Here is a 15,098-nt window from a genome sequence, read left to right on the forward strand (position 1 = left end):
CCCTCTCTTCAGATTCTTGTCCTTCGCTGGCGTCTAGCACTCGGAGACAATGGGGCCTGAGGGGGACAGGGGCTGACTCGTGTTTGCCTGTCTGTCAATGGCGCTTTCTTCATCCAGTTTTCTCTTTCTCTTCAGCCTCCTCCTGCTCAGACAAAGCTGTTTATTCAGATTGCAGTGCCCACTCCTCACTTTTCCAGTAATGCAGACAGAGCAGGAGAGCAAGGAGAGCCCTGCTATATATAGATGGGTTGATGTGAGGACAGGATGCAAAGATGGGAGAGAGATTTCAGTTTACATTTTTACTTATTAAAGTGATCGGATGTCGTCTTAGCCAGGTTTTACTTGGAATAATTGGTGGGTTGCCACTTTGCTTCCTGCTCCGTCTGCCTCTATCAAGACACTTCACCCGCCTTGCCTGCTGGTTTTGGACAGAGGGCCTGGAGCCCCAGGGCAGCCGTGGCTACTATCCTGTAGTTTGTATGACGGTGTATTAGGGCCATATTAGATGGAAAAAACGACTAAATTTGCCAGAAGAAACTCCGAAATGTTTTATTTGATTTTAATTTGATTAAAATTGTGGGAATTTCTGAGCTCCAAAAGCAGAAAAATTTAAATTAATCTCAGAAATTTTCTAGAAATTTGTGGAAACTTCTGAGTTTCAAAAGTCAAAAATTTCCGACTTATGAAACTCAGAAATTTTTGAGGTTTTTTTTTTAGAAAATTTCTAGAATGTTTCTCAAACATTCTAGATAAATGTTTGAGTTTTGTGGTGGAAATTTACTCCCTTTTTTCCACCTAAAATTAATACACCATTTGAAAGGTTGTGAATGTGTGCATGAATAGGTGAATGTAGTGTGAAGTGCTTTGGGGTCCTTGACTTGATAAAGCGAAGACAAGTACATATCCTTTACCATTTTACCTTTTTATAACTTTACCTGCAGAGAGCCATTAGTTTTGTCTGTTTTTGTCTGCAAACTTGTTAACAATCCCAAGGTGGAAAAACCCCACCAGAGACCGTTGAGGCTTAGAAGTCGACGCCTGTAAATCTGGGAGAGACTTTAAGGCCGTTTCCAAACAATCAGAGTCCATTTCTCTACAGAAAGAAAAATTATTCACAGGTGGAAAACATTTAAGTCAGCTGCCAATCTTCTTAGTCATTGACATTGCTGCAAATTCCCCTCAAGGTCAGAACATAAATGTTCAGAGAAATTGTAAAAGCCCCAAGAGTTTCCACTCCGACTCCACAGCACTCTGACAGAATGTTAAATGTTAAAGTTTGTCTCATAACAAAAATAGAAAAAGAATAGTTGCAGGGTTTTAGGAGAAGGCCACTTCTTTATAAAAATATAAAGGCACCATAACATACAACTGGTTTGAAAAGTTGGATATGAATAAACAATGTGTCAAACACAGTGGAGGAGTGGTGATGATCTGGGCTCTTCCTGCCTCCACTTTCTTCTTCTTTATTATTTATTTGCATGGAGACAAGTGTAATTATAAGCAAATTGTGAACACTATAACATTTATAGCCTCAGCTATTTTGCAAGCCACATCTCCAGATGGCTTTTCACAACATAAAACAGTCTAAAAGACACTAAGGCAGCACAGAAAGATAAAACATTTATGATGTACATTTTACAATTACCTTAAAAAGGACCACAATGAAACAGGTACCATCATAAAACCATTGTCATGATTCTGCCTCATTTTTTAAAAAAAACGCTCCCTCATGTTTGAGGTCTTGTTCTGAATGTCTGAAATTTTTTATTGGATTTCTATGTTTTCAAAAACAGTAAAATAACAAACTATGTTGGTCTTAATTTGAAGATTTGCCAATATGGAATCAGTTTTGAAGTCTTGGGTAAAAATTTAAAACTCAGAATATGGGGACAAAACTTAGTCAGACAGGAAATAAAGGAATATTAACAAAAAGAAGAGTTGGGAAAAGAGAATCAGTCCTACAGAAAACTACAACATCAGTAGTTTTCTGTATGTTTTCTTCATTTTTGCATAATACACTGCTGCTTTAGGGTTGTGTATAGGTTGTAGGTTATAGGTTGAAAAAAGCTGTTAACAGATTATTTTTAAAATTTTCCTTACATGTAAAAATGAAGCAATAAAAATATATTAAACTTCTGCATGGCTCCTGTTATTATGTATCATAAAAATGTTTCCTTTTAGCTGCTAGCATGAAGTACACATTTTCCTGTGCAAAAGTCTTCCCAGTCTGGCCTTGCCCTTCACAATGCAGTATGGGACACCCAGTTTTTCACAGAAAAACTGCAAAAATCACTGTCCCACAGTTGTCCTTAAAAGCAGAAAGTGATTCAGAAGTCTATGTATGATCCAAGTGAGAGGAGGGGATTTAAATAAAGATGTCCACTCCATCCCCTTCAGCTAATTTTATTCAAGTTCAACATTCAGAGCTAAAACTCAAGGATCTCTTAGGATATAAGCCCTTAACCAAGACAGTAGCATATCATTAAGCAACAAGTCGGTGTAAAACCAAGGCAAACTTTAATTTATTTATTTTTGCCTCTTGTGGCAAATCCTAACCACTCGTTCATCTTAACACCTCAAACGGCCCGCTGATGGGATCAGCCGAACAAAACGGACCATCTGCCATGTTGTTGGCGCCGTTGACAGTCAAAGCTTTGGTTTGAACGTCTAAATCGCAACGTCCTTAACAGTTGTGGCAGGCTCTGCCTTGGGTCTCCCGCAGGAACAGGGGGATTCTTTATGAGTCTGGCAGGTGCAGAAAGTGGCTGGGACCCAAACTCGTCAGCAGCCGAATGATGGCAGCGGAGGCTGGGCTTGGCAGGGAGGAACTGTATCACATACAGAAGGAAGGGCCCCCCATTCCTCTATCTGGCAGTGATATAGCACACTAATGTAAGAGAGCGAGAGTGAGAGCGAGAGCTTATCTGCTGCTAAATAATACAGAAGAACCAGCAGGCAAGAGACTTGAACTGTGGAGCCTTTTAACTTTTTTTTTCTTTGCGAAATTATACACGAGTCCTTTGCCGTGTTTTTTCTAGTATCAATGCAGACAAGGCTTCAGATCAGTTGTCAGGATTGGAGGGTGTAACGTCACATTATTCTAAACCTGTGAGGGCATATTGGTATGACAGCACATTAAAGCTATTGTAGACAGAAAGAAAATGAGTTAACATCCCCCAAAACATCTCAGAAATGTTCTACCTAATTTCTGAGTTTGAAAAGTCACAAATTTGCTAGACAAACCCAGAAAAGATTATGAAAATATAGTCTGCTCAGTTCTGCCTATTTTGAGATGTTTTAGGGGCTTGTCACTTTAAATCCAAATAAGCTGCTGTTGGCCACACCCCCAACTAAACGTTTGCACTCACATGTGAAAATGACTGCAAACAGATGCGCATTTTTACAACCGTACATCTTTAAAAAATAGAAGTGGAGCCTCCTGCACAATCAATGAGAATGCAGCAAGTGGTTTCTGGATTATAAGTTAACTGCAAGACTTATCTTTTACAGCAGCCATTGTACAGCGCATACATCGGTAAAACCGAATCTAACAGGTGAGGCGCAGTACCTGCTGATTTGTGACATTGCATATTCAGAAGGTTTTTGAAACGGCTCATTTCGTGACACCAAAAAAGCATTAACTTATTACCAAAAACTGGCTGGGTGTTTGTGGGCTTATTTAAGAAGGAATAAAGACCCAAATAGAAGTACACACATGTGCAAAGTGTAGATTTGCATAATAGGTTTCCTCTGAAGTAGCCAAACCACGCTACAGACTAACATGCTAACGGACTAGCATGCTGACGTGTGCAGCTGGACCAGGAAGACAATTTCTGAACTGGGCTCGCTTGAGGTTTGGCTGAGAGTCAAGACGAAGGGGAAAAAAACAAAACAAAGAGCGACAGAGGAGACACTCACCACAGAGGCTGGCTCAAACAAAGGTCATAAGACCAATGAGGGGCTAACAATGATCCAATGAAGTGCAGTGTGCAATGTGCCTCTCTGCCCTCAACCTCCCCTTTAACACGAGTCTCTCAGCGTGGGCCTGAGAAGTAAGGAACAACAAGCACTGCCATCATCATAAACCCATCATAAAGCGGTTATGACTAAATCAACAGTTATGCTGCAGGGCCCGAATAATCAAGTGAGACGTTTTCGTACTCAAACAAAGCAAATGAGCCATGCAGAGCAATTGGCCAGAAACCTGTTAAAAGTCAAGGCTGGGAGCCAGGATTAAACATAAATAAAGAAGTGCCATCTAGGTTTCCTAATTGGACACAGGTTGACAACCCACCGAGTAGAGACAGAAAGAAAGGCCTGATGACAAAAATATGACTGAAAAGTGCATCATCTCAGTGCAGCAACCTGAAACGCAGAGTGTGCCAAATCAACAGCGGCTGCACCAAACAGCAGTATCAACTGTGTTTATGTCAAGTTCTGAAACCTTTGAAGTTGACATCACCTAAAAGAAAATGCAGATAGTGGATCCTACGGAAGAAATGATTAATGAGTGGAGGCACTGTGTCTCCAAGCTCTGAAGAAAAATAAATTGAAACAGCTATTAAAAGCCGTTAGCGGGGAAGCAATACAACTATTGGCAAAAAGTGGTAACATAGAGGCTTTAAGACTGACCGAGCTGAAGTCAATGGCTAAACAGTAAATAGCAGCATGTTGAGTGATGTTAGGGGCTTAAGAGTTGAGAAGCTGTGATGAAGATGACTTTACAAGAGGATTAGGGCCACCGGAAAAAATGAAAAACAAGACTCTTTGTCAGAATTCAAGGATTAATGCCAGAATTCTGAGGAGAAAAAGTCACAATTATGAGAAAAAAGTCTAAAATATGAGGAAAAAAACTCAAGATATGAAATTAAAGACAATTCTGAGAGTAAAGTTAGAATTCTAAAATAAAAAAGATAAAAAAAAACCTAATTCTGAAGTCAAATGAAAGTTAGCATTCTATTTTTTTCCAGTGGCCCCAACCCACTTGCATAGATAAGTCATCTGCATAAACTCCCTGACATTTAGCAGCTTTCTTGTTCAGGAACGCATCGGAGAGCAACTAGTGAGTATTTTTGTTTTGTTTGTCACTGCTGAGGCAACCGACATCAGCCGCACATAAATGACTCATATTCGCATCCCAAGTGATGCAATCTGCAACAGCAGAAGAAAACTTCTGATTTTTTCATAGTTCAGAGACCATGGAAGTCTTTGTTGTCTTTAATCAAACAGGATCGGTGTGCATCACTTGAAAAATGTTAATTATTTCCCCTATGTGACAAATTATTTGCAGAAGTTCACATTTTTGTTGAAACATCCTATAAATTAAGTATCAGGTTCAGTTTAGCTTCATCTTTCACATTTAGGACCGACATCATACAAAGAGCGTAGCAAAAAAGAGGAGATCTGACATCATGAAATCCAAAAGGTTACTGGCCAACGCTCCTGCTCAAGAAACAAAAACTATTGATATGCCGTGGGCTCGGCTGCAGACAATGGAAGGGCCTGTCCCACCTCCTCTCCCTCATGGCCTGGCATGGCAGAGATGTCACAGAGAGCACCAAACAAATGGATGGAGGGATAGGAAGGGAAAGAAAGGACGGGGAGGCGGTGGAGGAGAACAAACGCGTTGTTCTCGGGGTGGAGAAAGAGGTATTGTGAAGAAGACAGATAGCTTATGTGGGAGAATGGAGTGAGGGAGGAGGGCGGGGCGCAAATAAGGACAGAAAGGTGAAACCTTGCTCCTTCTATTTATTAATAGCTTCCCCCTTTTTCTTTTTGCAGTCGGAGATAATCCATAATGCCGCTTTAAGGGGACACATCCTAAAACAGAGACACTTTCAGCACAGCTTCGCCTTTCATCTCCTTCAGCAGCAGATCAAAGATCAATCCAGGAGCATTTTCTGTCTGGGAACGCCACAGAGCCTCCAGTGAGTGCCTAACAAGTGGAAAAAACCACAGGCGCTGAGCAGGCAGGTTTGAAGCAGCTTCCCCTGCAGGTGCAGGCCTGGCCGGGTGACTTGATGTGAACTAACAGCACAGCTGTTTGAACACGGGCAGGAACCTCGGTGGGAAAGGAGGCTGGTGCGCAGCAACGTCCCGCAGGAGAGCCAGCTGCCCCCCTCTGTAAACATCAGTGACACAAACACGTCGGGCACACACACTTTCACTCAGTGTCTTGCAAAAATAATCCTTTGTCAAAGAATTTTAACCCAAAGCTGATCACTGATTTGAAGTGGAAGAAAAAAAAGTAATAATAATCAGAAAAGTGAGTATTGTAAAAATAAATATATACTGTATATCAGTGATAAACAGTAAAATTGTGACAGGAAAAATCCATGGCTAAAAAATAATTTCAAAATGTTAATTTGATGTGAAAGTAATCAGTGTTAGTACATTGATTTTATAAGTTGTTTTAATTCTAGAAAAAACCCAGTTATTTTCCTTAAGACAAAACCTTTTCAAGAATAATAGCAATGGCATCAAACCATGAAAGAAAAACATGTTTTACCTGGAATTTTAGTTTTCTGGCAACCACAGCTGCCAGAGTTTTACCGCAAGATTTCCTTTTTTTTTTTTTTAAGTGTGGCAAGAAACACTTATTTTATTCTACCATCTTGTCGCATCAAGAGTGAAATGTTTGCCTAATCTTCTTTGCTTGATACCCAGATCCAGTCAGGATGGATGCAGACTATCTGTGAACATCAATTTCCAAATCTTGCGACAATTGGATTTAGCTGTAAACTTTGACTGGGCCAGTCGAAAGTCATTTGAAGCCTCTAACACGATTTCGTTTGTATTTAGTCCAATCAACCCTTACAAGCTTACCTGTTCCCAGGAGAAATCCCATCCCATGGTTGTGGAAAAGATGTTAGTCTATTTAAGAAACTATTGGAGAAAAACATCTGAAGAGATCACAGTATCTATTAAAATTGGGCTAAGAACTGTCTGAGGCATTATTAAAAATTGGAAGGAAAGCCAAAACTAACTTACACGTTACTATTCAGCAGAATATAGGAGCCTGTATTAAGTCAATAATTCCTTAATATTGATTAAAAAACATTAGCTATCAGTGAAATAGTGTGTCCATGGAACAAGACATCTTAAATTTTGGGGAGTCAAGTAATGTATGTATTTGTCTCCTTCCACTTGACAGTTACTCACTACTTTGTGTTGGTCTGTCACATAAGCTACATTGACATCTGTGGCTCTAAATGGAGAAAAAAAACATTAAAAAGGGTGTGAATACTTTTGCGAGGATCTAAAAACTGTCTTATGCAGCCATTTGAGGAGGCTTCTTTTCCCTCAAACAAGCTCAAAAATGAGTTTCGACTGCGCCGCACCTTCAGCTATTTACTACAGTATCATTCTGCAAACACAATAAGCAACTGACTTCATTACATATTTGCTTTCTCAATATTTCATGCTCTGTTGCTTGTTTGATTTCTATTATGGCTTCTTCCATTTCTCGCTTTGTGTTCAAGCCAACCTCAAATGCAACAGTACAGCTGACAGCCATTTGAAATTCAGATTTTAGGAAAAACCAGCAGGGCCCTTAGTTTCTGGTAAGGATGAAGGAGAAAGAAAGAGATGTGCTAATGATATTCATGAAGTGTCAGAAGTAACATGCAGGACAGGAAATGAATAAATTACAAACAAGGAGAGGGAAGGCATTAAGAAAATAAGCCTAGCTTTACACAAAGAGATAAAAAGAGGGGGGGGGGGGGGGGGGATAAGCAGCAGACAGAGCTAGACTTGGAATTTCAAAGCTACAATGACTTCTTTCTCAAAGTTCTTGTTCAGCAGACGCAGAGCGGCCCACACACAGAAATAATGGGCAAACCAACAGCCACACACTGGGAATACTTGCATACAGATAAACCATAACAAACAGCACCCTCACATGCTTTTGAGGACAGGAAATCCAAACCACTCTGCATGTGAAAACAGCGACATTATGCCACATGCCGAGCGAGTCACTGCAGCATTTCACATGTAAATGCGACCAATATAAGCTGGAAAGTTGCAAACTGGCAAACACAGACACAAGAATTACAACGACGGCGCTTTCGGTTTATTCCCCTGCATCTAGTTGCATTCAGTGTCGTCTCCTGCTGATGCAAGAGAGGAGCGATAACCGGCTGCACGTCCACCCACTTAAAAGCAGGGAACTGAACGTGCATGTGGGGCTGCATGTGGGCAGAGTGGCACATTATCTAAAACACTCATGAGCAGATGTGAAGCAGGTTGGCCATGCTCGCTATGTCGTACCTCATTACTCGATCATTTATGGTAAGTGCTAAGGGACTAAACTAATAACCAAGAAAATTAGCTTGAGGAAGTATTTTTTTAATGGTTTTTATGGCACTAGTGGCCTTTTTTTAAACAGTGACTAGACAAGAGAAAAGGCAAAGAGAGAAGGGAATTGAACCAGGGACAACTGCGTTGAGGACAAAAAAACAAACAAAAACTGTTGAGGACTGTAGCTTGGCCGGTCACCATAACTCTACTGAACAATAAATTGTCCCAGAAGTTATTGCGATAAATGATGATGTTGTTTTGAGACCATTTTCAGGTAAAACAACGGTAATTTCATAATAATGCTAGGACGCATTCTCAAAGATCAATAAACTTTAACTTTACATTTCCATCTCTATATTCTAGGTCTGATTGTTCCATGTTTCCAACACAGCACTTTGTAACTATCTTTATGTGTCTCTGAAGGTTCAGGTAGGAGTTCAGACTCATTTGCTCCTCCTTTGGTTCAAAGATAACTTCAGTTTTGTTTCTGTTCAACTGGAGAGAATGATATGGCACATCCATACATTTAAATGTTCATCTGTTCAGTGCTTGAATGTGTTCAGTCACCTGGTGACATTGTGATGTAGAGCAGGGCATCATCTGCATAGTTACAATAACTTATCTTTGTATTTGTTATGATCTGAGCTAGAGGTAGATTGTGTAAGAGTGGAAATACTCTTTATGGAGTTGTTTTGTACTGAGGAAATCTGGTGCCATAGAAGGTCAAATTGACCTGGCTCCCAGCTTCCCCTTTGCGTGCGAAGCCGAAGTGAGACGGGAAGAATGTCTGGGAAATAAACTGTTTGGATAGATAACAATAATAATTGGCTTGTTTTGCACCTTTGAAATGGAGCAGATGTTGGAGGTCAATAGGTCTTAATATTCCCAAAGAAACTCCAATACACACTCATTTGAAAGCTGATAGAATTCTTACGCAAGGACACACGTCAAACACAGGCAGTAAACTTACCAACTTACACCAATGAAAATGAGATCCTATAAAACAGACTGACTCTAAGAATACAATGAGATTTGGGGGAGATATTTGAGATTTGACTTTGTACTGTAAGATGATCTGTGGAACAGTGTTATAAATCTCCACCCGCCGTGGCCTGCAGTTGAAGGACTGGTCTCTGAGTATTATTTCTTATCTATAAATATAATAAAGAGTTTAAGACCTTTTCCGATCCTACAATTGTAGATATTAAAACTAGGGGAACCCAGCATGGGGTTTTTAACCAGTCAGGTGTTGCAGCAGATTTAGATCCAGATCTCCAGTAATATAGTGCAGAAGTCCAACAGAACTGTGGCTATCACTGAACACTTTGTGTCAGTGTCAGTACTGCGGTGAGCACCGAAACTGGACTGAATTACGTCAAAGTGGTTGGTCATTGTTAAGAGATTGTTGAAACAGTTTTTCAATCACTTTGCTGATGGCTGGAAGGTTGGAGACTTGCCTACAACTGTGCAATAGCAACTTGTTCAGATTTTTCTTTTTCAGCAACTGCTGTTTTTAAAATGTGAGGAAAAACACCCGACAAGAGGGATGACTGTTTGAATCAGATCAGACACTATGACGGTCAAATCTACTTTCACACTTTTGTTGCATTTTCTTGTCACACTACCTTGTTTTGACAGAAATGTTTCAAATATGGCTATTGTAACTTCCCTGGCAGCCGGTATGCTTTCGGTTTATTTTAAGGCCAATATTTTATTTTTTCACAGCGCTCCCTGCAGCTGTTGTCCTTGCTCCATGTGAGTACCTGTGAGCTAAACAAAACTCCCTGAGAAGATAAAAATTTCCGACACAGGCACTCGTTTTGGAAAAAATTCAGAGAAACTCTCACAAAACAGAATCAAAACAAACCCATCATGAAGTGTCTCAGTTTGTCACAAGCACACCCATTTCTCAGATGAAATCATCATCCTGCTGAAAACTCCTCTCTACATCATAATCGCACGTCCTTGGCTCTCAAACTGGCCCCCTTCCCGTCTCCTCCTCACGTCTATGATTGATTCAGGCTGGACAGTTAGCAGATTTTCATCCATCCCATGCTCGCCGTCAGGGCTTCTCTTTTGTCCTACTGTGAGCAACTGTCAGCTCTGCATCTATTCCTGTTCCTAATAACTTTCCTGGGCAGTTGGAAATCTCCTTGGCTTGTCCTCCTATTTCCGATTGCGCTTTTTTTTTTTTTATTGCTGCTGCAGGAGAAGAAGCTGGGCACAAGTATTGGTATGCCACCTGCGTGCTTTAGCAATGTGAGTTTCAGATAAAGATCTATTAAAAGCGGTAACTGCCAAATCGATGATGGTTTGTGGATTTATGTGCACGGCATGCGCCGAGATGTTTATGCAATTTTCGCCCTCAAAAGGGAAACCGTAATGAGTGAACGTGCAGCTTCAATAAATCAATAACAAATTACAGGAAGCTTAAAACTGGTAGACGCCTTTATTTTCATTGAACAACACTGAAAAGGAGAAGATATTTACAATTACATCGAGATTTTCATCATATGGCTGCAGAGACTCAGTAGTAGTCCTCCGGGTCAGCTTTCTCCCCTTGATTCTGAATCTGTTGCTGCTTCTTGTACAAATCAGCGATCTGCAGGGATCGAGGAGGAGCAGCGTTCAGATAGATAGAGGGAGAGGAAAACAGAAAGCAGGAGGGAAGGAGGAGAAGATCATAAAGTTGGGTCAGTAACATGAAGAGGAAAAGCTAAAAATAACAGTTTGATTATTCATATCCCGAGCTTTGAAGTCGGTGACTCGGAGCTGCTGACTGGGAGACGGAGGGTGTGTTCATTTATCAGGGTTTAGGTCGAGAAGAGAGGTGAGGGGACGGGGTGGGACAGTGAATAATGGGCACACAGCAGGGGGGCTCAGAGAGCAGGAAAACAATGAAACATCACATTATTTATCAAGGTGAAGCTTTGATTCTCCACCTGAAACAGACTGGGCCCAACATGTTCTGTCTCAAGTTCAGGTTCTCCTGATTTCCTCCAACTCCAATGTTTTAATTTAATCCTGAGCATCATCACTGGATGGAAACTCTGTCTACAGGTACATCACGGTGAATTAGAATGTTATTTCAACTTTATTTAAGTGAAAATGTAAAACTCATATAGATTTATAACAGACTAAGCAATGAGTTTCCAGAGTTTATTCTGAAAAAGGAGCCCCAACCACTTACTTAGTGTACAATGCAGGAACATAGTTTTCAATAAGATGATTTTTCTGCATTATAAGTAATTTCATTGAGATTTCAGTTTTCATTTATAGAAATAAAAGCTTGAAATAAATCACTGTACGGAATTTCTGTTTTCTTTTAGAGCTGAATCACTAATAAATTACATTTTGAAAGCCATTCTTATTTCTTGAGAAGCAGCTGTACATTTACATGCTGCCGATGTTCCACCTTGATTCCCAAAAGCAATGAACACACTTCCACACTCTGCATTCGAGTCACAGACAGTTTGGAATGTAAAACGGTTCAGATGGGACTTGGGTTTGGCAAGGAGGTATTGGATCTTCGGCCTTAGTTTGTACATCAAGGACAACTTAGGTCAGACCTGTGTATAAACTTTTAATTCATATAGATTTTTCCCCTCTGAAACAAGATAAAAATCAGACGGCATCAAAATAGTCCGACGCTGCGTCAGATAGCATATTTCCCTGTGAAGTTGTGACAGTCAGTGAATTTCAACAGCTCTGCTTTTTTCCTCGGTTTGTGAGCATCAGAGCGACTCGAGGAATCAGTTTGCATCCAATTTTTTACAACATAACAAAATTCTCCTGCAGTGTTTTAAAAGAACAGCAGGTATTAAATGGTGAACTGTGGTTAAAAAAAAGTGTCAATTTTCTGTTTAGGAGCTTTTACATGTTCTTGGTTATTTCATATGAAAAAAGGAAAGCAAAGAAAAACATAGAAAATTACATATTTTTTACTTACTTATTAAATGGAAACTAAAAATTCAAATAAGCCTTAAAACTGATCTTGTCATCCCTCTAAAAAAACTTAATGAACTTGCAGCATATAAATGGTGATTTTTTCCCCTTGTTTACATATGTAATTGTTAAATATCTGCAATGTAATTGCTGAATAAAAAATATTGTTTGTATGAGTTGGTAATCAGAATTAGAAATTAGATCAAAGAAAACCTGAAACCTGTCAAAACCGGATCAGAGCAACTCTACACCAATGTTTAAACCAGATGTAAACCAAGTTTGAATCATTTCTCACAACAAATTGATACTTTTTATGCTTTACGAGAAATAAATAGTCTAAATCTCCTGCTAAACTAAGCCGTACTTTAATTCTGCTTAACGTTGATGATGTTGGTTTCCATTTTAAAACATTACGTATTATCTGGTTTCATTTTTTCACAAACATTTACTGTTTATTTAGGTGTATAGTAAGACTGAAATATACGACAAAGTATTAGTGCCATGCTAAAAAACGTTCAAAGGTACAATAACGAGATAAAAGTGATAAAATTAGGAGAGTAAAGTCATAATATTATGATTTTATTCTCGTAATATGACATTACTCTCGTATTTCAACTTTATTCTCATAATTTTATCACTTTTATCTTGTATTTTTAACATTTTTCACAATATGGTCCTACTGAGAAACATTGCGCAATAAATATTTAAAAGAATTAAATATAAATTCTGGGCATGTGGTGCTTTTAGAAACTAAAAAAGAAGTCTCAAAAACTTGCGTTTTTAATCTTTTTCAACAGACGACAAAGCTGCTTCTCTTGGTCCACATGGGGTTAATTTCTTCTTCCAAAAATTATCTGATTAGATGCTTGAAAACACTATGTATGTGTTAAAGTTGTGCTAAGAGGAGTTGGCCTGTCAGTGAAGCTCATCCAAGCCTTAAGTAGCAACTTGATGCTAAACATGTAGCAGCAGCACGGACGTCCCCAACGCTAATGTCAGCGTCTGCAGTCCACATTTCTAAAGAAGTTCCATGAATGGTCAAGGCTTCATAAAACACAGGAAATTTGAATGGGTAAAATAGTATTTTGCAGGAATCTGACAGTTGAAAAACATAAACAAGAGATTAAAAACAATAAATATCTTTGTTGCTAAGCTCATGTTGACATTTATTCAGGAAAAAGGGCATCAGGATTGAAGATGTTGCTCGTTTTGTTGATTTTGATTAAAATGTAATTAATTCCAGACCAGTAAAATACTTGGAAGTTTGTGGTTGCGATTGTAATGTAGCGACTTTAACAGTGACATTTTTCAAAGTGTCGTACGTTGGTCTGAATCTGCAGCTGAGCCTGAAGGAAGCAGCAGCTTTCAGTGAGCAGCTTTGCTCAGACTGCTGCAGGAGACTCCTGCATCCACTCCCGCTTGCATGAAAAATAAAAAATAACACGCTGTCCTTGCAGGGCTGCTCATCCTTGAAATTTTACAGGTCCGCTTTTGTGAAGTGACCATGATGATATTGATTATGATGCGTCACATTTCTGTGACACTTTAAAAGATCCAAACAAACATGACAGATTTTTTTTTTTTTTTTAAACCGTGTTGGAGTCATTTTTAGACTGCAGAAGGTCGACGTGCTTAACCTTCTGCTTCAATGCTGCCCGGTTAGCGTGTTTGGTCGTGTACTGGAGGCTTTGTGCTTTAATGCTTGGCTGGTTTTCTACTTAACGTCACGTACCTGAGCTCCGGTGGTGGCGTCCTCGGGCTTCTTGTCGTCTCTGATGCGAAGGAAACGAGGGAACCGCAGAGAAATGCCTTTCTCTGCATCCACCTGAGGACAGGGTTAGCCATTTTAGTACTGTAAAAAGCTGCCGGTACATGTGAGCACTTATTCCTTGTAATTGTAATGCACTCTTTTAAGATTCAGGACTTTAAAAGTAATTATGAGCCCATTTGTTGAGTTTAATTCGAGCTGCAAGACTTAACCCTTTGTCCTGGTTTAATTTATGCCTTTCTAAGCCTTTTATTAGCTTCCATGTGCTGAAGTATCACATTTTCTTTTACCCAATACCCAAAACTGCTTGAAAACGAATCAAATGCTGGATGTAATGACTTTATCCAATGTTTTTGAAGGATTAGAAAATATGTAAATTCCTTCTTTTTTCACTTCCACCTCATCCAAAGTGCAGGTTGTACAATTACAAAAGCAGAAAGCTTGACACAAATGTAAAAAAAGACAAATATATTAAAATACCATGTATTTTCCGAGCTGTATATTGATGCTAAGTTTTTACTCTGCCAACCCACTGCTCAATAACAAGTATCGTTCCGCTAAATCCGGTTTCTTTAGCAGCAGTTTCATTAACTCAAGTAAGACGCATTAATAATGACTCTTCATTCAGGGCAGCAGACCAGAACTGACGGGATTTATCTGCAGAAACACACAAGGGAGCGGATTAACGCCGGCTGAACTGACCATTCCCATGGCAGCCTTGTAGACGGGCGACAGCGAGAGGTCGGCGCACTTCACCTCCCAAACCTGCACAGCGTCCAGCCACACGTCGGGCTCGGCTGATTGGTCCACGCGGTAGTATGGGCGCGGCTTGGCCAGGGTGTGCTCCTAGAAAACAGGAAATCAGGAATGTTAAACACAGGCTTGTTTATTTATTCCATTCTTTTTCTAGAGTTCAGTCTCTTTAAGACAAGTTTTAATATATAAAGATGAAAATTCACCATTAATTTGTAGAAGGTTTTTTTTCTTTTACAGAGGTCAGGTTTTAAAGTGTGAAACCCGGATGGGTGGATGATTGACTGACTGGACAGACAGAACAGGAACACAACGATGCATCAAAAGAGATTGA

General features: G+C 39.7%; 1 protein-coding gene across 1 annotated transcript in view; it reads right to left on the reverse strand.

The window, feature by feature from the left end:
* Positions 1-10,728: 10,728 nt before the first annotated feature.
* Positions 10,729-15,098, reverse strand: part of lig1 (ligase I, DNA, ATP-dependent) — a 73,019-nt gene continuing 68,649 nt past the window's right edge. Inside the window, exons 25-27 of the mRNA XM_028019423.1 lie at positions 14,714-14,857; positions 13,976-14,068; positions 10,729-10,900 (exon numbers count right to left, since the gene is read on the reverse strand). Of these exons, the coding sequence (XP_027875224.1) occupies positions 10,826-10,900; positions 13,976-14,068; positions 14,714-14,857 (312 nt within the window). The 3' untranslated portion in view covers positions 10,729-10,825. The remainder of the gene's footprint in view (positions 10,901-13,975; positions 14,069-14,713; positions 14,858-15,098) is intronic.

The sequence above is a fragment of the Xiphophorus couchianus genome, chromosome 6, assembly GCF_001444195.1.
Source record: "Xiphophorus couchianus chromosome 6, X_couchianus-1.0, whole genome shotgun sequence".
Lineage (NCBI taxonomy): Eukaryota > Metazoa > Chordata > Actinopteri > Cyprinodontiformes > Poeciliidae > Xiphophorus > Xiphophorus couchianus.